This window comes from Parasteatoda tepidariorum, chromosome 1 (assembly GCF_043381705.1).
Source record: "Parasteatoda tepidariorum isolate YZ-2023 chromosome 1, CAS_Ptep_4.0, whole genome shotgun sequence".
Lineage (NCBI taxonomy): Eukaryota > Metazoa > Arthropoda > Arachnida > Araneae > Theridiidae > Parasteatoda > Parasteatoda tepidariorum.
Genome location: NC_092204.1, coordinates 96869902 through 96895390, shown reverse-complemented (window position 1 = coordinate 96895390; position 25489 = coordinate 96869902). Strand labels below are relative to the sequence as shown.

Genomic DNA, 25489 nt, shown 5'->3' with positions numbered 1-25489 from the left:
GAGATATTGTTGAAATAAAACGAGTAAATGTTACACATTTTTCTAATGGTATCACATTTGGTAATCTAATGGTATATTACACATTTTTGAAAAATATCCTTATATATATATATTTTTACTCCTTTTTAAGGTTTTCCCAAATTGTGCAATTTTTAATGCCAGTCAAGCAAAAGATGTAAAATCGGGGTTCCACTGTATTAAAAACTTAATCACTGAAAATGAAAGATAAAAGATGCTGAATAAAAAATTTTCAACAAAGCCATGAAAACTATATAATTTGATAAGATTCAAAGGTTTAAAGCAAAGCATTAAAAAATTTTTTTTACCTGTTACTGCATCTGCATGAGCTTTGAAGCTGTGTTCCACTTTATTGCTTTGAATATCGACGCTGTGCACAAAACCTTGATCATTTGAACACTAAAATATCAAGAGAAATTGTATTTATTAAATGCGACAACAACATTAAAATATCACAACAATACAATTAAATACTTGAAAACTTTCTAAAAGAGCAAGTGAAAACGTAACCATTCAAGGCAAAAATTAAAAATATCTTAAAGTTTTTTCAACAAATTCGTGTTATAAATTTTTGTTATTTAATAAAAATAACCCCCATTAAATGTTAGTTTAAGTCTTTATACAGTCCTATTGATGCTTTAATAATAATGCTATGAAACTGAACCACTAATTTTTTTATTTGCAATTTTTTCTCTTGAAACAATAGTAATATTCTTTCAGCTGAATAATTTTTTACAAAATGATAAAACTCACCAGGAATTTTAATGGATTTGAGAGATTCCAAGCAACTTTTTCTATTTCACCATCAAATGTCCAGGATTTGCATTCAGCATCAGGAGTCCGACAATCAAACAATTTAACAACTCTAATGAAATGGAAAATGAAGAATAACATATAACAAAATAGTAATGATTATAGAGCAGATAATGAATAAGTTTATAAAATAAATTTGTCGTTTGTTGTAAAATATACTTCAGTCTAGTCTTGATACTTTCATAATAACAAATGCATAACACATTACTCCAACTTAAAATATTTTAACTGGCTTAAACAAATCCATTTCAAACATGAAAGTAGTAAGAAGGCAAATGAAAGCAATGGAAAGAAATTAGTTAAATAACTCACTAAACTATAGTCAGTGGCGCGACAGCCAAGGCCTACTGTACCCATCTCAGCTTCTTTGACCTTGGGCTCTGAGGTGCAGGAGAGGATGTTCCGGTTGGGTGGTCAACCGAACGAGGATCCCCTCCTCCAAGTTCCCAAGCCTGCTTGGTACTCATTTTATCAACCCACCGAAGGTATGTAAGGCTGAGGCTTAATAAGCTAGTGAATGCTTGTAGTAGTTTTTTTAAAAAAAAGGACCCAATGTTGTCAGTTTAATTTGCCACATGAAGAATGTGGAAAGTGCCAGATATAAAATGTTCAGCAGCTGATGGCCATTAAACAATTTGCTCTTGTATCTGTTAGATAATACAGGGTTATTGCTCAAAACTGAAAAAAAAAATACATGCGCTGTCTTTCCCTGCAAGCATATTAGGAGTAACACGCAACCACAGCGTTCACTTGTTTTTAGGAAAACAATACTCCCTCAATACTTCACTACTTGAAATAAAAATATTATGGTTACAGAATGTTCATTGTTAATATTTAAATAATCAAAAGAAGAAAAAAAAAGAACTTATGCTTAGAATATAGCAAGGCCGGAAAATGCACTACACAAGTTAAGGGAGAATGACAATATTCATAACTTACATTAAGCTCTCTAACAAATCATACAAAATTTAAAAATCTGAAGAAAAAAAATAAAAAGCAACAATTTTGCTATCATAATAAAAATTTAAAGTTACTTAAAAAAATAATGTCAAAGCAAAATTAACAATCTTTTCTTTTGGCTAACCCATATATTTGAGAATTAATTTCTATAGATTTTACAGTCATTACTTTTATTTTCTTTTTCTTAGCAACGGTTTAATTTACAATCTCACATAGATTTGTTGATATTCTCAGAGTTGAAGTACTATTTATTTCCATACTTTTTCAATACAAAATTCCATATAGATGTTTTCTGTTAAATGGTACACCACTGATTGCACCTTTCGCTAGTTGCATAGATTGTAAGTGCCAGTTTTCCCATTTTGTTGAGGCTTATAATTCGTTTGCAAAGTGAAATAGATTGTCTGGGGCTTCTGCCATCCATTTGACGATATCTGGATAGATATTTTCATCCTGCCAATCTCTGGGCTGGGATAGACTGGTTGGTAGGGCAGTGGGCCCATGTCTAAGAGTTGTGGGTTTGATCCCCGCTGGCCGAAGACTCCCCCCGTATAGTAAATGGTGACTGATGCACGTTAAATCTGTCTAGTCACAAAGTTCTCGATGTTTTCATGACAAATCATACCTCTGGGGGTACTGATCCAGGAGTTTCCTTGTCTTCTGGATTAGTTCAAAATTACAAGGCTACGGAGTTGAACAATAGTTGTCGTAAACCAAAAATTGGGTCGGCTGTTTAAGGACAGTTATAAAATATTTAAAAAAAAACCCTATTAATCTGCATTAAATATGGATTTTGAGCAGCTTGTTCTTACGATACTTAAAAACTGACACATGAGCAGCAAAACAACTGTAAACTACAACACTGCTACATCAAAGCAGGACTAAATGTAGCTATTACAGTTTCCCACTAAAACATTAATTATAGTTATGTTCTTCACCCATACAGCAAACTGGAGTTAAATCAAGAAATGCCACATATTTATGTAACTACCTATGTGGGATTTCCATGGGGAAGGAGAAAGAACTAACGCGAAGAAATTGTTGATTGAAGAGCTTCCGTAGTTGAACAGCTGTGATGGCTACTTTTTCTTCTTTTGTGATGTGAACTATGGCTACACTTTTTATTTTTTTCAATGTTTAAAGAGATCAGCTCTTCTTTCAATGGAAAAAAAACTGAAGCAATAGTCCCAGTATTTTTCAGTTTAAAAAAAAAAGTAGGAAATTACCAACATTTTTACTGTTTTTTTTATGACTTTTTAAATTTTCTGTATTTTTCTAGTTCTCTTGGTGCTATGGCAACCGGATAACAAGATTAATAACTTTTAAAAATATTAGATATCTACATTTCAAAGTGTTGAAAGAAATCACCAAAGGATTAAAACGGGGAAAAATGCACAAGAAGGAGTTTTTTATTGTTTTCTATTTTTAGTACTTGTTTAATAAATATGTGACGCCCGGTGCCTGAGTGGTAGCGCTTCGCGTTCCCGTGCCACAGGTCCTGGGTTCGATCTTCGGGTCGGGCAAGGTTGACTCAGTCTTTCATCCCTTCAGTGGGCGATAAATGAGTACCAAGCATGCTTGGGAGCTAAGCACTAGGGGTTCCGTGTTTGGCTGACCACCTGACCGGAACATCTACTCCTGCACCCCAGAGCCCAAGGTCAAGAAAACTGAGATGGGCACAGTAGGCCTAGGCCCTCTATGGGTTGTCGTGCCACTGAGTTTGGTTTTAATAAATATGTATTATTTAATAAAGAGAGTCTGTAAAATTCAAACAGTTGCAAGTTTTGTTTAGGCTAAGCTATAAAACTTAATTTATACCAAAGAGTGCTAAAATTCCTAAAAACATAGGATCATTAAGTATAGCACAAAATAGATTTTTTTTTCTTGTCTCCCCAACATCCTTTTTATTTATGGAAATAAATTATTTGCACCCCATTTTTTATAATGTTTAATATATTCATTCAAATATGTTATTTATTCATAGAAAACAACAGTCATATTTATTTATTGCTGATTTGAAAATGTAATCTAACGAATAAAAATGTAATCTGATTTGGAAATGTAATCTGATTTGAAAAGTTCTATCTTGCTAAAATAAATAAAAAATGCCCAAGACATAATTATCATTATTATTCGACAGTACAATCAGCATAAAATATTAATGTTTTATTACTTACCCATCAGTGCTTCCTGACAACAGGAAAGAAGTCTCAAAAGGATGCCACTGCAGTGATTGTACCTATTCAATATAACACATAATTAATTCTAATAATCAGTGGCGTACGCAAGGGAGGGGCTATTTATATTTTTATATATATTTTTATTTACCTTATGCCTACTTTTTTTTTCTCAGAATACTGAAAAAACATTTACTATAATAGAGTTGTACTTTTAAGACCTAATTCACGTGATGCTGTTATGGACTGGTTCCTTTCTGTACTGCCAGTATAGTTTTCGAAACTGGGTGTCATTCGCGAGGTCTTTACGCGATGATTCTGGAATCCTAGACGTTCTGTCGTCTTTGAGACAATTTGAGAACTTTGGAGATGCAGTGAAAAATTATATAAAAGTTAGTTAGTCAGATTAAGAGTTATCTCTGCCGCTTGTCTTTCGGAACCCGTCGTCGCCACTATTTCGACCAGTGAAGAAATCAGTAACAATACCATTGGAAATACTGTGCTCGTTGAAGTTATTCATTCCAACTCGAAACTTTGAGATCGTAGCATAGCGAATATTTCTGTGCCAATATATATATATATATATATATTGAATGTTTTTTATCGAATATATGTTTTTTTAAGTTTGAAAAGATAAAATAAATAAACGTATATTTAGGCTTATAGTCATGAAGTGAAATTTTAACTACCCTAATTTGGAAAAAACGTGCATCCAATTATATCAGCCTTGTTAGTCTAAAAACTGATCCAAAACGATTCNAGTCTCAAAAGGATGCCACTGCAGTGATTGTACCTATTCAATATAACACATAATTAATCCTAATAATTATATTTTAAAAAATAATAATCATATTATTTTTTCAACAATAATCCAAAATCCCGAAAAATTTTATCATAAATGTAAATTATAAAATAAATAAATGAAAGAAAATTACTTTATTATCATGCAAGTCAAGTTTCTTTAGTGGTTTACCTTCCTGAAGATCCCATAGAATAATAGAGGAGTCGGCTGAACCACTGGCCAGAATATTTCTGAAAAGTTCCAAAACATATTTTTACACAGTTTTTAAAAGACAATGAACGTGCTTAGGACCCATGTATACTACTGATATTTTCTAAAACTTTCAGTTTAGATGACAAATATTATTTAACTGTGAAATCAACTGCAAATAGTAAAAAACTGAAAATTATTATTATTTATTATATCTATATTAATGCAAATCAAACAATCTATGTTTTTGAGATGTAAAATCTTTTTTACTGCTACTGAAAAAACACACACACTATAACTATTTTTTTACAACAAAAAAAACTATAAAATAGTAAGGATTAGTATTAAAGATACGGTACAGTATTTTTATTATAGTATTTATACAGTATTTTTGCATAAAACCTGTTTAAAAAATATCCTAAAGAATCTGAAGAATGATAACTTCGTAATAATGTAAATGCATACCTCACATTTGTTTTTAAATATCCTTTAAGATTTATAATCGACACTTTTTTTTCTAACACCTTAATTATCACCAATAATTTCAAATAAACAAATGAATAAAAACTAATTAAAAGTCTCACAGAAATTAATAATAGCATTGCCTAGTTGTAAATATTACATAAATATAATTATGTGGGAGAAAAAATTCATTTTCAAAGGGAAATAAAAAAAAATTATGACAAATTTCAATTTTTAAAAAAGTAAAATTTTTAATTATAATTATGATTTTAATTCTAATTACTGGATTATATTACTAGAAGCAATTATGTAAAAAAAGAAATTTGGTTCATTAATTTCAGAAAAACTTCTAAAATTAATAAATAGCTAGAATACTGATATATTAATGTCCAAACTTTAGTAAGAAGTAAAAAAGAAGAACAATTTCAGGAATGTATATTTAATGAAAGAGAAAAAAAAGTTTCAGAAAAATTGGAATAATTACACTCACTTTATGTGAGCAAAAAGTTTGTATTAAAATTTTTTTTTCAAAGTAACAAAATTGAATGTCACCTTTGTCTCACATACACATCTTTATTACTTTAAATTATATTATTTATTTTGTTACATTTTACCTTGTATGTTTATTCCAACAGAGGCTGATAACTGCATCAGAGTGATATTTCCGTTTTATTTTCTGTAAGAATGAAGAAATTCAGAGTTGAGATAACTTTTTAAAAACAAATTATTACACAAAAATGAAAGAAATGCAAAATATTTTCAAATAGATTAAGAAATTAAGTTTTGAAAGTAATGTTATAAAAGCTGTAATTTTATTTTATGTTTATTTTTATTTAAAAAAAATCATTTTATATTATTAAAACTAAGTATTTAAGTTATTAATGTAGTTTCATAAAATAAACAATCTCATCAGAAAAAACTGTAATACATTTCTGTTAATCAGTTGCAAATTTGCTCATAATAAACATTTCAAATGGAATATTGCTTCATACTTAAAATTATGAATATTAAATAAAACTTAGGATATAAGTTTATGACAAAAACGCTTTTCTCAGCATTAAATGTCATTTTCTAAAAAATCCTGGGTACGTCATTTTTTATTTAATTTCATTTCAACACTATTTTAATATAAAATAAGAAAACGTTTTTACCTTGGAGGAAATGAGAGATCAAATTAAAAGCATTAAACCAACAAATATGTGCCAAGTAAAAAGAGTACATGATTTTTTTAATTACTTCATTATTTTTGGCACGAACTTTTTTCAAAGGAAAAATATGTGTTTTGTGTGCAGCAAATTAGAACCAAACCAAATAACAGCCGCAAATACAAAAATTGAAAATCAAACAATAAATAATGTTTTCCAAAAAAAGTTTCAAAAAAAAATTTTTTTTTAACGACAAGGAAAAAAATTAAGATTACCATAGTATAAATCACACCAAATCATAATACAGTCTACATTTGCCCCCAATTAGTGCAATCCTTCCATTATAATAACTGCTATGTAAAGTCCTGTTTATTGATCCATGGATGCAATATTATTTTAACGTTCATTAAAACGTATGAACCGTGCCATTCATTCCAATATAGTGACTGAAATTTTTTTTACATTTTTTAAAAATTTTATTCTCTGAAAAACTCTACAAAAACACGCGTTAGAGATTTTTACGCTTTTAAAAAAAGCATATTTTTATCAACAAAGAGTCAACCAATAACAAAAGACTCGAGAAAACTCTTCAAACCACTATTTCTTTTGATGCTGCTGTCAACAAATATGAAACACCTTTAATTCTCTTTGAATGAAAAAAAGAATGACAGGACCACCTATTCCCAACCTAGGGGTCCTAGGCATAATCTATGGAGAAAAGAATTGCGAAATATGGATTACTGACCATTATTGAAAATTTGAAGTGTATGTTGCAAAATCATTTAGAAATTAGATTTACCTGATAACCATAACCTTTCAAAATTTCTTTTCAAAGGTTTTTTCTTAAGAGCCGAAATTAAAATTTTTTAAAGAAGTGGATAGAAGAATAACATCAAAATCTAAAATTGCAAAATTATTCAAGATTCCAATAACTATAATTGAAAATCGTAATATTTTTCTAATAGAAGAACAAAGTGTTCTAATTTCATGATTCTCGTGAAGTAAAAATCATAAATTCAGAAATTAAATTAGATTTATACAAATTCAGATTTATTTGCTGAATTTTGTTCATTAACATCCACATCTTTTTACGTTGAATTAAATTCGCTATACAAAATTAGTATTATTTGAGAGACAATACCTCCATCTTATTTTCCTTCAGCTCTTTGCCTAAACAATAATCTGGTTCTAAAATCTCCACAACATCTAAGTCCCAAATTTTGATGACTGGTGTCATGTCAGCAACAGCAACATAGTTACCTAAAGTAATGAGTTATGGTAGTCAATGCTTAATACAATGGACATGCCTCTTTAAATCAAATAAATAAGTCTTAATTAATCAGTATTAGTTAAATTATAAGTTTTGTTTTAATCATCTTTAAATCTAGACTTCAAAGTCCACTGAACTAGAAATGAACAAAATATTTATTATCCGATGCAATTCACTATATAAGAAAATACAAGAAAATGAGAAAATAAATTTTTGAATTACTGAAATAATCATAAAATGCAAAATAATAAAACAATGCTCATAGAAACTGATTTTACAACAAGAAGTTATAAAATACATTAAAAATTTCAAACCATTTTTATGTTACTTTACTTCAGTGCAATATAGGGAAAGTTTCAAATGTGTTAAAGTAGCCAATTTTAACCTACATTATGACCTTTATAGTGGAAATTAAGAAACTCTTTGACAAAAAATTTACTCATTACTAAGTAACAGTGCAGGAAATTATATTTGATGCAAATATACATATTAGAAGAAGGGGGGGGGAGGACCAAAGATCACACAAGTGTGGAAGAATAAAAACATAAACCTCCTGAGGTGCATTACAGGCAATTATTTGGTTAAAAAGACTTTAAAAAGTGGTTTTAACGATTTCCAATGTTGATATATTTAGAAATTTGACACAGCAAGATCTGGAAAAAATTTTACGCTTAGTGATTTGGCTAGATTTTGGAAACTACAATTCCTCAGGGCAAATTTTTGGGTCTTTTTTTTTAAACGTGGGTCGTAATTAAAAACAGTATAAATTCTCATCTTAAAGATACACATGAAAGGTAAATATTATAAGTTTTAAATTTTTAAAGATATTTTTATTCAAAGCTAAAGTTTAAATTCGTCTAAATCTTACTAAAATACAAAGCTACATCTGAAATGAAATAAATTTATAACCTAAAATATGTTTTGAAAATCCAAACATAGAAGGAAAAGAAGTCTGAGGTTTCTTAAAAAAATGATCTGTGGAATTTAGCAAACAATAAATTCTCTATCCACCTAATATTAATAATAAGCACATTTAAAGCTACTCCATCCTTCGATAAATGAAACAACAAAAGACTGATTTGTTGGATTTAGATATGTTAGTGAACTTCAAAATGTTTAAAAAAAATTGCTGATCTCGCTAACGAAACTNACACGCTACTTACAAAAAAAAAAAAAAAAAAAAAAAAAAAAAAGAGGGATGTTCAACAATGGCTGTTTCCTCTACCAGTTTTATTTTTCTTTGAAGAGGGTATAGAAGAGTTGATTTCCCATAATGGCAAATCTGAACAATGTTGTAGAAAATTAGTTTCAGAAATGCTCTTTCACGTAAAAAAATTTTTTATTTTGAAAAAACGTTTTTTATAGGATTTTTTCCAAAACGGGACTTACTTTCCAGACACACCACGACTTATATTTTATCCTTCTAACATTAATGCAGAAGTGAAAATTTTTTCCTTTCTTTTAGAAATTTTATTAACTTTGTGCCTTAACTAGAAAAATTCTGAGCCAGCCCCATATTTTTTTTTTGCTCAGGAAACTATGTATCTCAGGGGACAAGAGTTTTATTTTTGCATCCTGTTTTAGATTTTAGACGTATTTGATAAGCTATAATATTAAGGAAGCACTGTACATTACACTAAAACTACATAAACCTTACTCTTACTGAATTTATAAACCATATTTAAATTTTGTAAACTGCAAGAGTTTTAATGAAGTATAAGAGCCCAGTAATAACTGTATAAATGATATGATAAGTGCATTCGCAATAAAAATAATTTTGCTTCAAATATAAGGCTGAAATAATCAAAATATAATAATTATGAAGATTTATAAAAAAAAAGACTGAAAAATATGAGTAGTCATACCTTTTTCTTCATCTGATGGACTGAAATCTAACCATTCTAAGGCCAATGGATAAGCTGGCAAAACAATATCATGATGAACATAGAACGCATCTTCCTCTTTATTATACACTAAAAAAGTTTTTAAAACGTGAAATGTGGAAATTAATTTCTTTGAGGTAAATTTAATTTAATACAACAAAATAAAAAATGCGTCTATTTTACAATAAAATGAATATTGATTTTAATATAACCATGTATAAAGTAACCATGAAAAACTTAGTGCAGATAATTTAGTCAGATTATATCTTCCCTGTGGCAGAATTTTTTCGGGCTTTCTGTGACAACACTCTCTAGCACTAATATCTTTCTGCAAGATACTTTCAATAATAAAAGATATGAATGTTACTAATTTGAAGTAATAAAAACGCTGTGCTAACAAAAAATAACATGTAATTTCAGTCGAACTTGGATAATTCGAAGGGCAAGGGGTCTCTGCGAAACTTCGAATTATCCAAACAATGTTATTTTTATGTCTTAAAATAATTACTCGTAACGGAAATTGCGAAACAAGGATTGTTTATTAATTTTAAATTTAAACATTACAATTTTTTAAAATATTTAGCTATATCAGATTGCTTTAAAGAGCTTGCTTGATTTTTTCTAACAAAATCTTCAAGAATATTTATAGCTCTAAACACAGCTTCACTTACGTCAGATTGTCCTTCTGCATAGCGTCGATATTCTGATAAATGAACGACCACCTCACTTGAAGTTGGAATTGGCCTCTGTTCTTCTACCTCATCTTCAATATCTTCTTCGTCTTCTGTTGTAATATTCTTATTGTTTAGAACTTCAGATAGAATATCTTTATCCGATAATTCTTCACAAATGTCTATATTTTCATCCATACTGACGTAATCATCGAACGGAATGTTGTCTTCCCATGCAACTGGGAGAGGTAAATTTTCTTCATTAAAAAGTTCGCTCGGGACTGTGTTCCTGATGAATCCTGCCTTCCGAAAACAATTTGGTATTGTTTTTTGGCTGACTTTGGACCATGCATTTAAACACATTCTTGAAGCATCGAGGAGAGTAATGGGAAGCTTTTGGGAAGATTCAGTAAGGAGGTGTTGAACGACTAGACATCTGTAAAAATGCTTTAGATTTTTAATGATGCCTTGGTCCATTGGTTGCACCACTGATGTCATGTTTGGCGGGAAAAAAACAACCGTGATATTTTCCATAGTGGGTATCGATTTATGAGCAGTGCAGTTATCAATAAACAGGATGATTTTTCTGTTTTTTCTTTGGTATGTGCGATTTAGATCAAGTAGCCATTCTTCAAAAATATGCGCCGTCATCCATGCTTTTGTGTTAGAAAGGTATTCTATAGGCTTTGATTTGACATTTTTGAAACACCTTGGACTTCGAGATTTTCCTATCATTAGTAATGGTAATTTCTCTGTGCCATCCATGTTTGATCCTACAAGTAAGGTGATTCTATCTTTACTATGCTTTCCACCACTACATTTTTCACCTTTAAAAGTAAGAGTGTTTGCAGGGGTACATTTGAAAAAAAGTCCTGTCTCATCGACATTAAAAATGTCTCTGTCCTGTGTATACTCAATAATTTCGGCAACTTTTTTTTTCCATTCATTTGCTGCACCTTGGTTCACACTTGAGCTTTCCCCACACACAGACTTGAAAGAAATTGCATTTCTTTCTTTAAACCCATCTAACCATCTGGAGCTTGCCTAAGACGTTCGAATTATCCAAGTTTGACTGTATTTTCATTGAATTTATGCAATATTTTTTTATTCTAATATTATGGGCAATATTCTTGCATTTTGTTGGGGAGAAAAACACACTAATTATTTCCTTTATCGCATTTTCAAATTTAAGAAAAAAAATTTTAAAATCTATATATCAATAACATAAACAATCCAAACAAACAATACCGAAAAACAGCTCGACGATGAAATCAAGCGAATCGGACTCTTCAAAAAGGGGTTACTCAAATGTGTGTTTCGCTTCAAGATTTAATTGTTGTAATAAATATCGTATTTTAAAAACTATATGGAAATCAAGAGCAATATTTGCCACAAAAAAAGATAGAATCGTTGCCTTAGTAAGTAAATACTCGAATGCATGATTCGAATTTCCCACATTGTCAGTTAAAATCAGGATAGTTAAAAAACATGTGAAAATCAATAACTACCATCGAAACACTACATGGATTTATGATACTATCTCCGTAAATTGAAAGTGACACAAAGGGATTATTTTCTGCAGCAAAGAAAACCAAAATTTTGTTCTTCCCCCCCAAAAAAATCCTTCTGTAAGAACTCTGTAATGTTCTGCGACTATGTCGCCATGTCACCGCGATTCTGCCACACGGTAATAAAAAGGTATCCTATTGATAAATATCATGCAAGCTTTTCATTTCTATTATTAACTCGACATTACAAGAATAGTATTACTATTTTTACATTAAAGTAAGATTTTTGTTACTCAAAAGAACAAAAATTATATTAGATATCTGTTCTTGCAGAGAGTTTTTGCCTTTTTAAGGAGAAAAGAGGTAAAAATGATATTTTATTAAATAAAAAAAATGGATATTTCTTATTTAAATTGGATTTTCATGATTTTTTTTAAAATCTGCCATTCAAAGCTGAGATAAATAGCATTAGCAACATTATAATATGATTAAAGTATAAATATATTTAATAAAGATTATTTATTTATTAAAAACTAATTATTGGAAAAATTACTACACAGTTATTTTCATTCAAGCTGAACAACTTTATGAATTAATAAGGCAGAGAGAAAAATTTGTCCATTATAGATATCAAATGAAGAATAAATTAATTTAATCGAGAAAACATTAAAAAATTTCAATCAATTACAAACAATAAATTACAAGTCTATCTCTATTTATGTACAATAAATACACTTTTTTAAAAAAATTTAAAAGGACTTGTATTTTAATAAACAAAAACTAATTAAAAAATGATTATTAAACAACAAATATTTGACATACAACCAATGAAAAATCATAATTTTTAAGTTTCATGCTATTTTTATTCACATTAAACCTCTTTCTCTTTTATTTACTAGATTAGTTTTGAAAATCAAATAATTTATAGATAACCTCCTCTCTTAACTTCCTTGAATAAAGCCTTCATTATCACTAAAATCATACATAAGGGGAAGAAGAAAAAAAGAAACTTTCAGCAATAAATTATGCTGCATAAAAAAACTAACTTAAATCAGTGGTTAAAAAAAATCAAGTGATTTAAATCTTGCCAATTCTATTATTCGCATTTGAAATTATTTTGCAGGAATTTTTATAGCCTCATGGAATTACATTACACGAAGACAGCTTTTATATGATGACTGACATTTTGGTACAATAAATGAAGTAACACCAAAAGTCAATAAATTAAGTAACATAAAATATACCTTTAGTCTTCAATATGTTTAACAGCAAATAAAATATTTTCTTTTCAGATTAAAACAAAAATGTACACGTTTCTAGAAAAGTATAAATAGTAAAAATCAGATAATAAAGTACCATGAACTTCTAGAACAGAGCTTTCCTCTTCAATGTGTCCAACAAGGAGCAAATTATCACTGTCTTTTATAATGAAATCCTCTTCATCATCATTTTCATCTTCTTCAACCTTAATATTAAATATAGATAAATATGTTTGCAATTAAAATGCAATATAAAAACACGAAAAAAAAAGATATGCTTAAAAATTAAACATGCGAGAAGGATAAAAAACACCAAGTGTAACACTTCAATTGTTCATAGATTCCTCATTTTTATCAATTTAACTTTTATTTCAATTTTTATAAAATTTTAACATATTTATCATAAAAAATATATGATCTTAATATTCTATTTCCTACGAATTTAACAGAGACATTCTTCAAATAGTATGTATTTCATATTAAAGTTCCTTTTATTATTTTTCAATTATCAATTTAACAACTCACAGCATCATGATCTGTTATATAAGTGTCTTCTTTGTTGTCAATAAATGTCGCAACATCAGAAATATTCATAAATGGCTGATCTTCTCCTGAAACAATAACAAAGTAGCTTCTTAAGTTTCAAAATAAGTTTTAGAACTTGTACAACAAATAATTAACATCTGTGTCCTTACTTTACATTTGAATCTCAATTATAAGACACCATTTTGACCAGGGATATGCCAGCAAATTAAAAGAACTATTTTTTGATCAAATTTCTAAGCTTACAAATTTTAAATTATGACAGACAACTAATTTCGATAAAAGAAAAGCTTTCAATTTCCGATCATCAAATAAAACTCATCAATATCTTAAAATATGAAGACAAATTTGCATTGCCATGCTTTTCATAATTTTTTTTTTAAATATTCAGTTATAATGTCTGTCATGAATACAAATATGACAAATAAAGACTTATAAAGTAATTATATAAGTACTGTATGATAATATTACTATTACTATAAGTATAGTATAATAGTATTACTATAGGTATTGGATAATAATATTATGAAAAGTATATCTTTAATAATTTAACATTAATGAGCAAAGCTCATTTGAGGGAAAGAAGCTTATTCCTCACCAATTGTTTATTTATTTACTGCTAATTGAGTATTATTTTCAATTGCAATTTAATCCTTTAATGGTCACATGATTTTAAAGAAAACGGTCTGAAAAGTGTCTATATTTTACATTCAGAAAATTATAAAAAACTAAGCCAGGCTACCTACGAGGGTTGCTATTTATATTTCTGGCCTAATAATGAAAATCAAATATGTAGGATTGAAATTGGTTTTATTGTTTTTCAAAATATTCTCCATGATGATAAATACACTTCTGCATGCGTTTGAACCAATTTTCAAAGCACTTTTTCCAGTCCGATTGAGGTAACTCCAAAACATGCGTTTTGAATGCATCAACCGCTTCTTCAGATGTCGAAAATCGTTGTCCACGTAATTTATTTTTGATGTGTGGGAATAAGAAGAAGTCATTGGGTGCCAAATCAGGGCTGTACGGCGGATGACCCATCAGTTCGATCTTTCGCTCCGTCAGAAATGCCTTTGTTTGAGTCGATGTGTGAGAGCTCGCATTGTCATGATGAAGAATGATTCGCCTGTTCTTCTGCTTTTTTCGAATTTCTCCGATGACTTCTGGCAAACAAATGGTCGTGTACCATTCAGAATTGACCGTCCTGCGTTGCTCTAACGCCACTGTTGCCACATGACCGTTAATGCCGAAGAAACAGGCAATCATTTGTTTCGATGTGCTTCTTCCTCGAACAACTTTTGTTGGTTTTGCCTCGTCTTGGAAGACCCATACAGTTGATTGCTGTTTTGTTTCCGGCTCATATGCATAGATCCATGATTCGTCACCTGTGTAGATGTTATACACAGCCTTTGATGTACCTTGAACGTATTTTTCCAACATTTCCTTGCACCAATCGACACGAGCCTTTTTTTGAGCGTTTGTCAGATTATGCGGGATCCAACGCGAACAAATTTTTTTTACGCTCAAATGTTCATGCAATATTTTATTGATGCTAGTCATACTAATGTCCAAAGACGCCTCTATCTCACGGTATGTCACATGACGATCTTGCTTTATCAGTTCACGCACAGCATCGATCTTTTCTGGCACAACAACGGATTTTGGACGACCTGCACGGGATTCGTCCTGGATCGAACATCGACCACGATTAAATTCGTTATACCAATTTTTTACAGTGCTGTAGGATGGCGCTTTATCGCTGAATAAAGAATTAAGTTCATCGAAGCACTCTTGTCTTGACAATCCACGTCGAAAGTTATGAAAAATAATGGCACGAAAATGTTCACGATTCAATTCCATTTTTTGAAAGAGAAGAACTTTTCAATTTACTGTCAACAACACAAATGAAGCTATAATGGTAAATCGTCTGCTGAATTTATGTTTAAAAATATCAAACTTTTGATTAAAATCATCTGCGGTCGCCTAGCAACACTTACTGTTGCCAAGACCAGAAATATAAATAGCAACCCTCGTATTCTGTTATCAAAGCAAAAATGAGTGACTTTTTTTTTTTTTAATAATAATAATGATGATCTTAAAAATAGTATAATTTTTAATCAAATATACATATATCCAGTAACAGTATTACTTACCTTTCTAATAATAATAATAAAAAAATTATCTTTACTGTATTTCAAGTACTAATTAAACAATTGTAATTATAACAGAACTATGCCTACTTCTTAGCACAATTGGGAATTTTTTTTAAAAAAGTGCTACTTTTTAAAAATTTACAATTATTTAGCACACATTGAAATATCATACACACTTATTTATTTATTCACATTTTTTAAAAAAATAGTTTCTGCTACAGACTCTAGTTAAAAAAAAAATTTCGATTTTTTCTTTTCCTAAGGCATTTAATTTTTAAAAGAATGGAAGGTTTTTTCATCCAATTCATCAGTAAAAGTAGCAAAAGACAAATGTATAATTTTTCTCAACCAATTGTCTTCTTTCATTATTTGACTGTTCTTCCACTTTCCTTCTTCTGACATTAAAGAAAATCTAAATATTTTTGTTGTGCACATTGAACTGAATGTTTCATATCCATGGTGTTTCATATCCATGGTGTTTCATATCCATTATTGTTACTAAATACACCCTCTACTTTCTTAATAGCTTCCATAGTAAGTCTTTGAGCAATGTAGTTTTCTTTAAAATTTTCTATTTCCCGAGCTTTATTTGTAGAAAATCCTCTTCCCACAGCAACCTGGCCATGAGATAAAATTAGCATCATTTCGACAATGCTCTAAGGTTTTCTATATTTTTCTTTGTTGCCAGAAAAATATTGATAAGAAACATATCCAATCTTTGTTCTTTATGATTAGAGGTTTTGAAATCAGAAAAGGAACATTTTACCATTTTGTTTTAAATTTTCATTTCCATACTTAGAAGGCTTTAGACTTTTATCCATTAAATATAATAAAATGCATATAAGGGATTTTTGATATTTCACTGTTTGAAATACTATTTCGTTTGGGTCAAAAGTAAGAGGCAATTTTAACAGTAGAATATGAAATTGGATACTTTTCCATTAATGACTGCAACTTTCTTAAAAAAGACCATTAACAGTCCCTTTTTTAGGTCTAACACATCTTTGTCTAATGCCTCTCTCTCTTTTTTTATTATTTATTTTTGCTTGCTTTTTCTTAAATTCATCAGTTGCAAATGAAGTCAATGGAAATCTAGTAATACTAGGAATTAAGGAATTTTAGAAACCTTGAGCCAAAATAAAGTATTTTTAAGGGCTCTTAATTATCAAAATAAAAACTAAGCAGTTCACCTCAAGGACTTTGAAGGGAATGCAGAACTGACGAACAGTGGAAATTTTGTAAGTGCATGTACATGTTTGATAAATGACTGCATCTAGTTTAAAATATACTGACGATTTCTATATACATCACAAATAGTCTAGTACGGCCACCTGGCATATAGATTGAGAAACAAACATAATTTTAAGTATAAGAAATAGATTGTTTTAATCTTTTAGGTGTGTTACTTTTGAATAATCCAGTCCAAAAAAAAAAAAGAAAATCACAGGTATAAGAGATAGAGGGCAAAACTTTACCCCTTCATTTCGATGGGAGTGAGAAGGAAGCGGTTAAATACCAAAAAAGTAAGAAATAGAAGACATTTTAAATAATGAAAAAAATGAAGTACTTATATAGTCATAAGTTAAACAAATATGTTAAATCAATAACTTTTGTTTAGAAAATTATCAACAAATGAAGAAAGAGACAAAGAGTAATAACATATATACATATATATTGATATTTCTGTCTTCTGAACTAAGATGTAAATTGAATAAAATATTTATTCATATAAAATGTAATATAAAAAAATAATTTAATTTTTTCAACAATTATTTATGCCATAATTTTTTCAACAATTAAAAATTTTTTCATAAAATTTTAAAACAATAACACTAATATATTAAATACATTTATTTATACCATCATTATCATATGAATCTAAATTATATCTTTTGTCAAAGTCCTCCTCCTCTTTTTCAACTTTGTCCTCTTCATCATTTAAAGTCTCAGTTTCTTCAGCAATGTCTTCATGTTCATCACAAGTAGCATCAGACTCAGAAGCATCATCATCTTCAACTTTTCTAGATATAATATTAATAGTACAAAATGAATAAATTAGACTATGATAACTAAGCTATTTAAAGTAACAATTACACAAACTATGAAAGAAATTGACAGAAAATAAACAACTATGTTGCATTAAATAAAATTATGATTTAAAGTTTATTTTGAGTGTAGCATGGCATTTTATTTCAAAATGTTACCCAGCTCGATATAGGATTCCTAATCAATTTCTAGAAGAAAAAAAATCTATGAGTTTTTCTAAGTTCTCAAACATACAAGAGTCTTAGTTCCTAGATATTCTTTGTTTTTAACAAATATACAGAGCAACACCACAAATTAAAATGAGGGGTAATACAGCAAGCTTTTACTGAATTACTTATAGATGACCAACATAGCATGAAAAGAAAAACAATACTATTCCCTTTTGGGGGCCATGAAAAACCTAATACCACAGTAACTATATTAGCATCCTATTACATAACAATGCCAAAAGTATCTATTACCACAAATAACTAAGCAACAATGGTTCCATAATAGCCTGTTGAATTTTCAACTGCTCCCAAAAAATAGTATCACAATAACTAAATTCTGGGAACGAAAGGTAAACATGAAAATTTTCAGTGTATCTTCTTGCCAATAATGAGTTAGCAAAACAAAAAATAAAAAACTTTTTTTTTCTTCAAATGAAGATTGCTACATCATCTATAGCATCATAAAAATTGCAATCTTATAGGAAAAAGTGACTGCTTGTCTCATTGCCAGTAAACAGTTGGAAAATTGTATAGTCCTTTTTAATGCTTGTATAAACTTTTTTTTTTAAATAAACCTATCTATCAAAAATATTAACGCTTAAAAGGTTACTATCAAGTTAAAATTATATAATTTAGTTGTAACAATCTTTTTTATTGATATTTTAAATATAATTTGGTGCAAGAATTTTTTTCTTCTTTTTTGTACTAAGTTAATGTATAAGTACTGATTTAAATTTTACTTAATACTATTCATGAGGTATTTCTATACTTTTAAAATCAACAGTTTATGAAATATGATTCATAAATTGCATTAAGGGAATTAAAATTAGGGCATAATATAAATTAGATTGCTACTTTTAATCTGCTAATTTAATGACATTTTAAACATTGAATTATATCTTAAACAGGACCATTTGTTTTTTACTATATATATTGTTGAAAATAAGGTTCAAAATTATACAAAGCGATAAATTTGGTATGGATTAATGACAAAATTGTTGTTAATCAAGCGAGTCAAGAAGTGATAACTTGAGAATTTATACTTTATTATCTGGAGAAATTGAAAGCCTAATCACCAAATATCAACACTACTTCAGTTTACAGTTCTCTAACTGGTTTTCTTTTAGTGCAGCAAAGGACACGGTTTACCTATGAATGCCTGCTTTTCCCTGCCATAAACAGAGGTAATAAATGTATAAACTGCTGTAATTATTCAAACCTGTCAAACAATTTTTTTCACAAACTATAAAATTTAGGTAAGCAGGTACTTTATTTACGTCGCACTAGATGCACAATGGGCTATTGGTGACGGTGTGGAAACATCCCTGGGGATGATCTAAAGACATGCCATCATAATTTTTGGTCACTTCCCCCATTTAGATATTGATCTGAAGCAGAATAATTTACATGAACGGAAACTACTACTTTTCTCTCTTATAGAAACAAAATATACTGTGAGAAATATATACACAGGGGTCTGTCCAGACATTTTGTGAAAGGTCCGTTTTTCGTGAAATTGTGAAAAAATTACTCACATTCTTTCAACCAGGGTTCGCTTTTATGANAGATATTGATCTGAAGCAGAATAATTTACATGAACTGAAACTACTTTGTTTCTCTCTTATAGATATAAAATATACTAATAGAAATATATACATATATATTATAAATATAAATTCTTATAGTAATAGAATTATTTGTTGACAAAACGTTAATTAAGTATATACCTCTGCAGTTCTTTAGTATCACTTATAAGACTTTTCAGTTCTTCAGGAGACAATTGAAGCTAGAATAGAAGAAAATAATTTTAAAAAAATAATAATAATTGACGTTCTTAAAACTGAAACATTTCAAAAAAGTTAGGAAAACCAACCTTATCTGGAACTGACTTAGCAATTCCCTTTGCAACCCAGGTCAAACAAGGAACGAAATTCATTGCGATAAAAATTTTATAAAATTTATAGTTTTAATAACAAAATGCAAAGATTTTTTTTAATTATTCACAAGAGAAATAAGTCATTATCATCAAATAGGTCCATGTGACAATCAAACAAACAGGCTGAAAATCAAACATAAATAAAGCATCAATTCATCAATTGGATTTTGAAATGAAAAGCTTGCTTCCAACAATAAGGCTGCATTGTTTATTTTCTTTTAAACAATATCGTATGTAAAACTTGCTTCCTTCGTAACTCACTCGTTATTGAAATAGTTTTATACTTTATTTTTTCCTTGAGTTAGAAAGAAAAGTAGCAAAATTTCGACAAAAAAAAAGTTCAGATATTTTAGTGAAATTTGAAATAACGTCTTCAAACTTGTAGAAAGCAGCAGTCGGAAGCGGCTGCAAGTTCCTATTTAGGCAAAAATTAAAGAAAATGTGTAATCGCCGTAATGTTTATATCATTCTTGTATGAAATTAAAAACTCGTGCTTTGATTTTGAGCTTAAAAAATCGCAAAGATGCTATTTCGTTGTTCGCCATTGAAAGTTATCACTATTAATAGTTTTGGTTTAGTACTTTCTGTATGAAATATAAAGTTAAAATATTTGCAATAAATTGTTTGTTTGTAAAGACTCTTGAATTCTGACTTTATAAAATGAATCTTAGGAGCAAAGCATTTAAATTAATGCTAAATGTATTAAGGTATAATAGTTCTCATTCTCGAAACTTGCCGATCGTCAAAGTTTTATGCTTAGACGATGACAGCAATATTAAAGTTTCGTTTAAAATGCCACGATCTTCATATCTGAATGTAAAAGCACCGAAAGAAGAAAGTTGTCAAAGCCTTCTGTCTCGAATTAAACTGATGGTGAATTTACAGCGCAAAAAAGAAGAAATGCGGCAAGTTGTTATGAACAAATATTCAAATGTTCAAGTTGCTGTTGAAGAAGCAGAAGAGGACTTTGATGTAAATTTGATTCAAAATAATACATTTATGGATGAAAAAACATTAAACATGGAAGCTTGGGCTCAGGCCACACAACTGAAGATAGGTGAACTTAGTTTTGATGTAAAATTTAATTTCCCATCTGTTATCAGTTTGAATCTACCCGAATACATATTATCTGGGTGTAGTATAAGACCTAGGTTTAGACTGGAATGTGCTAATTTAGAGGACTGCTGTTTTATTTGGTATCGCTCTCAATCTAAAGACAAATTCAATGACCTATTAAATATCCATGGCTCAGGTGATTTAATTATAGAAGAAGATCGAATTTGGTTAAAAGTTAGTGAGGGATTTATTTATACAACTTGTTCAGATGACATAGGTTGTTTCTTGAAAGTCGTGTGCATTCCTCGAAGGGGTAAATATGTGGGTCAAGATTACTCTACTGCATCAGTGGGTGAAGTTCAGGCTGTTCCTGAAAAATTACCCTTTGAGAAAAGGCAAAAATTTACACCCAATCTAACTGAAGATGATAGGTAAGAATCCTAAATAAAATTGTTAGAGTTGTAATTTGTTTTGGAAAATAGGTATTTATTAGAAAGGGCAGTAAAAAAAAATTATGTGACTACAATACCAGTTTGGTATTTGTCACGGCAACATCTATTTTTTATGAAGATTGTACCAGAAATACCATTACCACAATTAATTAGAAAACTCTGGTGTTATTAATTGCATTGAGATTTTTTATTTTTATTTGGCCTCTTTTGACTGATGAGTGCTGGAAAGAATTGAATAAATTTTAAATTTTCACTAATCTATTGTTTAATATATTGAAGTGAAAAGTCAGATTTTTTTAAAATCTAAGTTGAAAAATGGGAGTTTTAAAATGAAATCTGTGACTGAAATCAAATCTGTGTTTTCAAAATGGAATTTTCTAATATAGAAAATGTTTCAGTTATTATTAATAATACAGATCTGTATAATATAGATGAACTCTTAAATGCTATTTGCAGAAAATTTGTCTCCATTGAGGAAAATTTTTTATTATTACTTAAAAGGAAAAAAAACAGCCTCTTCAAAAAAATTTTGTTTTTTTTAATTTCCGAGGAAAAAAATTTGTTTTTAGCCTTTTCCTACCAATGCAAACGTGATTTAAAATTACATTTACAAGATTTAAAATCACACATCCTATTTATACATTTTAAGATCGAGCATTGTGCTTCAAATTTTCACAATTTTATATCAAATATTGTGTTTTATATACTTGCGATTTAAAAGCCACTATTATAAATCAAATTCAAGTGACTTAAAAATTATGTGTCGGAATTTGTATTCATGTGATCTTAAAATAAAACATCAATATTCGTATTCTCGCAATTTTGAAATTAAATATCAAAACTCATATTGTGCAATTTTTTTTTTAAAATTAAATGTCGAGATTCGTATTTGTGTGATTTAAAAACCACACATTGAGATTCATATTCACACAATTTAGATAAATAAACAAAATCTTGTATTGATATTTTTTTGAAAACTTTGATTACATTCTGTGGATAAATACTTCCTACATACACTTTTGTCTGCTCAAATTTCAGGTATTTTTTTTAATTATTCAATAAGTGTTTTGTGCATAACAATTTTAGATTCCAGGTTTTTTGTTTTTTTACCAAACTCGTCCTTTTTGTATGAATCAGTGTAAAGTTCCATAAAAATTAAACACTTTTAGAACAAAGCCACAATTTATTTAACGAATTTTGCCAAAATTAGGTGATGACGAAAGGGTTGAAACTAATTACAAGAGTTAATAATGGGTGCACATTTAATTGAGATTTTATGTTCGTTTCATTTTTAAAAAAGCTTAAAGGTTAAAGTTTTTCATTTGATCTAAGTCTGATTACTGATATAGCTTTTTTAGTGAAAATAAAGATGTAAAATATATTACATATATACTAGTCCTGAAGATATTTAAAAATGAGATTTATCATTTCAACCACAATGAAATATTTTCATTATTAGATTCGTTTCATGTATATGATGTATTATTTACTATTCTTGATGTGACACTTAAACTGTAAAGTTTTAGAAAATTTCTGTTACCTTGTTTCAGCAATCTTGTATTATGAAAAAACTATACAAATAATCCTTTTAATAAATAATTAATAAATAAAATAAGCAGGTTTGTATGCAGGATGAGTCTGATCAAGATGGCAAAACTTTACTGGGTGGTAGAACGCATCAACCGGAGCAATATTCAACATAGAATGTATAATTGGAACACAAGCAGTGAGAATTTAAAAGGTAGTTTCTGCTATCACGTTTAAAAAATTACACAAGAATGGGAAAAGATGCTTTAGAAAAGTTTTTATTCACGGGAATATGATTAATTGATATGATAGGAACAACATTCACATCCTCAACCTGATGAGGGTTAAAATTGTCTCTCGTATGAAAGTGTGATACAATTCTGCTTCCAGGGAGTGTGGTAAGAGGTATGGGTCAATCAAATGGTCATGATAGATCCTTGCCCAAACATGTACAGAGAACTGCTGCTGGAAAGGATGCATTAGATGCTCTTATGGGTGAAAATACACTCATCTGTCTGTGCCCTACTCACATTCCCACCTGCTAAACTGTTCACCAAGAGTGCCTTCTTAGGATTTGTATAACCAGCCATCATCTCAGCAATCCATGTTAGATATGCCCGCTGGATGCGAGGACTGGCCTTCTTAGAACATTTGCAACGCCCCTACTTTCTATGATGAATATTGCTCGTGTAAATGCATTTTATCACTCAGTAAAGTTTTGCTATCTTGTTCAGACATATAGACAGAGTTATAAATTAATTAAATTCTGTCACTAGTTCATTCACATGTTGAAACTTTGGTTAAGTGGGATTGAATATTTATATTGAAACCTTGGTTCTTTCTGAAGAAACCATTTTCCGTTTACTGGAAGGGTATACTAATTAAGGCTTACACCATAAATTGTTTTTAGAATAATTGTGAAGATATATCAGGTTGTTTGGAAAGTAATTTCGATTTTCCGACAGAGGATCTAATTATATTTTTCTAACCCAACTTCATAGGTAAGCCTCATTCTCATTATATGTTTTGAGAGCTGATATAGCAAGGCTTGTGTGTGAAAAAGTTCAATTAATTCTACACAGTAGTTTTTAGTTGGTGCCCTTTTAAATATGGAGAGCAATAAGCAGCATTCTCGTCATATTTTACTTTTTTACTATAGAAAAGATCAACCAATGTGTATGGAGAAGATGTGTTGACAGTACGCCAGTGCTCGAACTGGTTTGCAAAATTTCGATCCGGCAATTTTGATGTCGAAGATGCACCACATTCTGGAAGACCGGTTGAAACTGATAAAGGCATTAGTTGATGCAAATCGTTGAATAACAACACGTGAGATCGGTGATGGCATTAAGATACTGATAAAGGCATTAGTTGATGCAAATCATTGAACAACAACATGTGAGATCGGTGAGAGGTTAAATTTACCGAATTCAACTGTTTATGACCACATGAAAGGCCTGGGTTTAACTTCGAAGCTTGATATATGGGTTTCCTATGTTCACACAGAGAGAAATTTGTGTTGTCGCGTTGACGTCTATGATTCACTTCTCTAACGTCACAAAAAGGATCAATTTTTTAATCGCATCATTACTGGGGACATAAAATGGATTGTCTATAACTATGTTAAACGCAAGAGATCATGGAGCGAAAAAGATATACCGGCTCAAAGTATTTCAAAAGTCAATATCCATCAAAAAAAGGTGATGCTGTCTGTTTGTTGGCACAACAATTAATTCGGAAGTCTACTGTCGTCAGCTGAACAAACTGAATGATGCACTTCGACAGAATTAATCAACAGAAAAGTTATAGTGTTATAGATGTTATCGCCAAAAGCTTTTATATCTTGAATGGGATATACTGCCACACCCACCATATTCTGGCTTCTTGGGATTATTATTTATTTCGGTCACTGCTAAATTTTTTGGACTGTAAAACCTTTACTTCAAGTGAAGAGGTCAAAAATCACCTGGATCAGTTTTAAGTCAGCAAAAACCAAAAATTTTATGAGGGGGGAATCATGCTACTACCAGAAAGATGGCAAAAGGTGTTGGACCAGAATGGCCAATATATAATTTACTAAAATATTTATTCATTCTACGAAAATTATCTTTCATTCTCCCCCCCAAAAAACGAACTTACTTTCCGAACAACCCAATAGAAATAATTCATTAATCTATAATATATATTTATTTCAATATTTATTTAAACTTAACAAAATTATAATTTTTACAATTTAAAAAATAGATAAAGAAATTTAATATCCTATGCTTTTGTTTGATGTTTATCCAGTTATAAAGAAAGATGTGATAGAGGTTTCTTTTAAACAAACATAAATTAATTAAAATAAATGAATAAAATACATAAATTTCAGCTAATAAATGACTGTCCGCTTCCGATTACAGGAAAC

The 25489-nt window shown here is 29.5% G+C and overlaps 2 protein-coding genes across 2 annotated transcripts; one reads left to right on the top strand and one right to left on the bottom strand.

Annotated features, from left to right (window-relative positions):
• Positions 1-326: 326 nt before the first annotated feature.
• On the bottom strand, positions 327-20297 carry LOC107453967 (periodic tryptophan protein 1 homolog; the record flags this gene model as incomplete). Its single annotated transcript, XM_043056465.2, is given in 12 exon segments — positions 327-417; positions 772-883; positions 3969-4030; positions 4904-5000; positions 6036-6097; positions 7708-7826; positions 9702-9809; positions 13255-13363; positions 13683-13768; positions 17717-17877; positions 19839-19897; positions 19985-20297. Coding segments are annotated over 12 exon segments (1129 nt in total), but the record flags the coding sequence as incomplete, so codon positions are not given.
• A 107-nt stretch (positions 20298-20404) lies between these two features.
• LOC122268428 (2',5'-phosphodiesterase 12) lies at positions 20405-21534 on the top strand (the record flags this gene model as incomplete). The annotated part of the gene is given in 1 exon segment (XM_043056464.2): positions 20405-21534. A coding segment is annotated over 1 exon segment (827 nt), but the record flags the coding sequence as incomplete, so codon positions are not given.
• Between the last annotated feature and the right edge of the window lie 3955 nt (positions 21535-25489).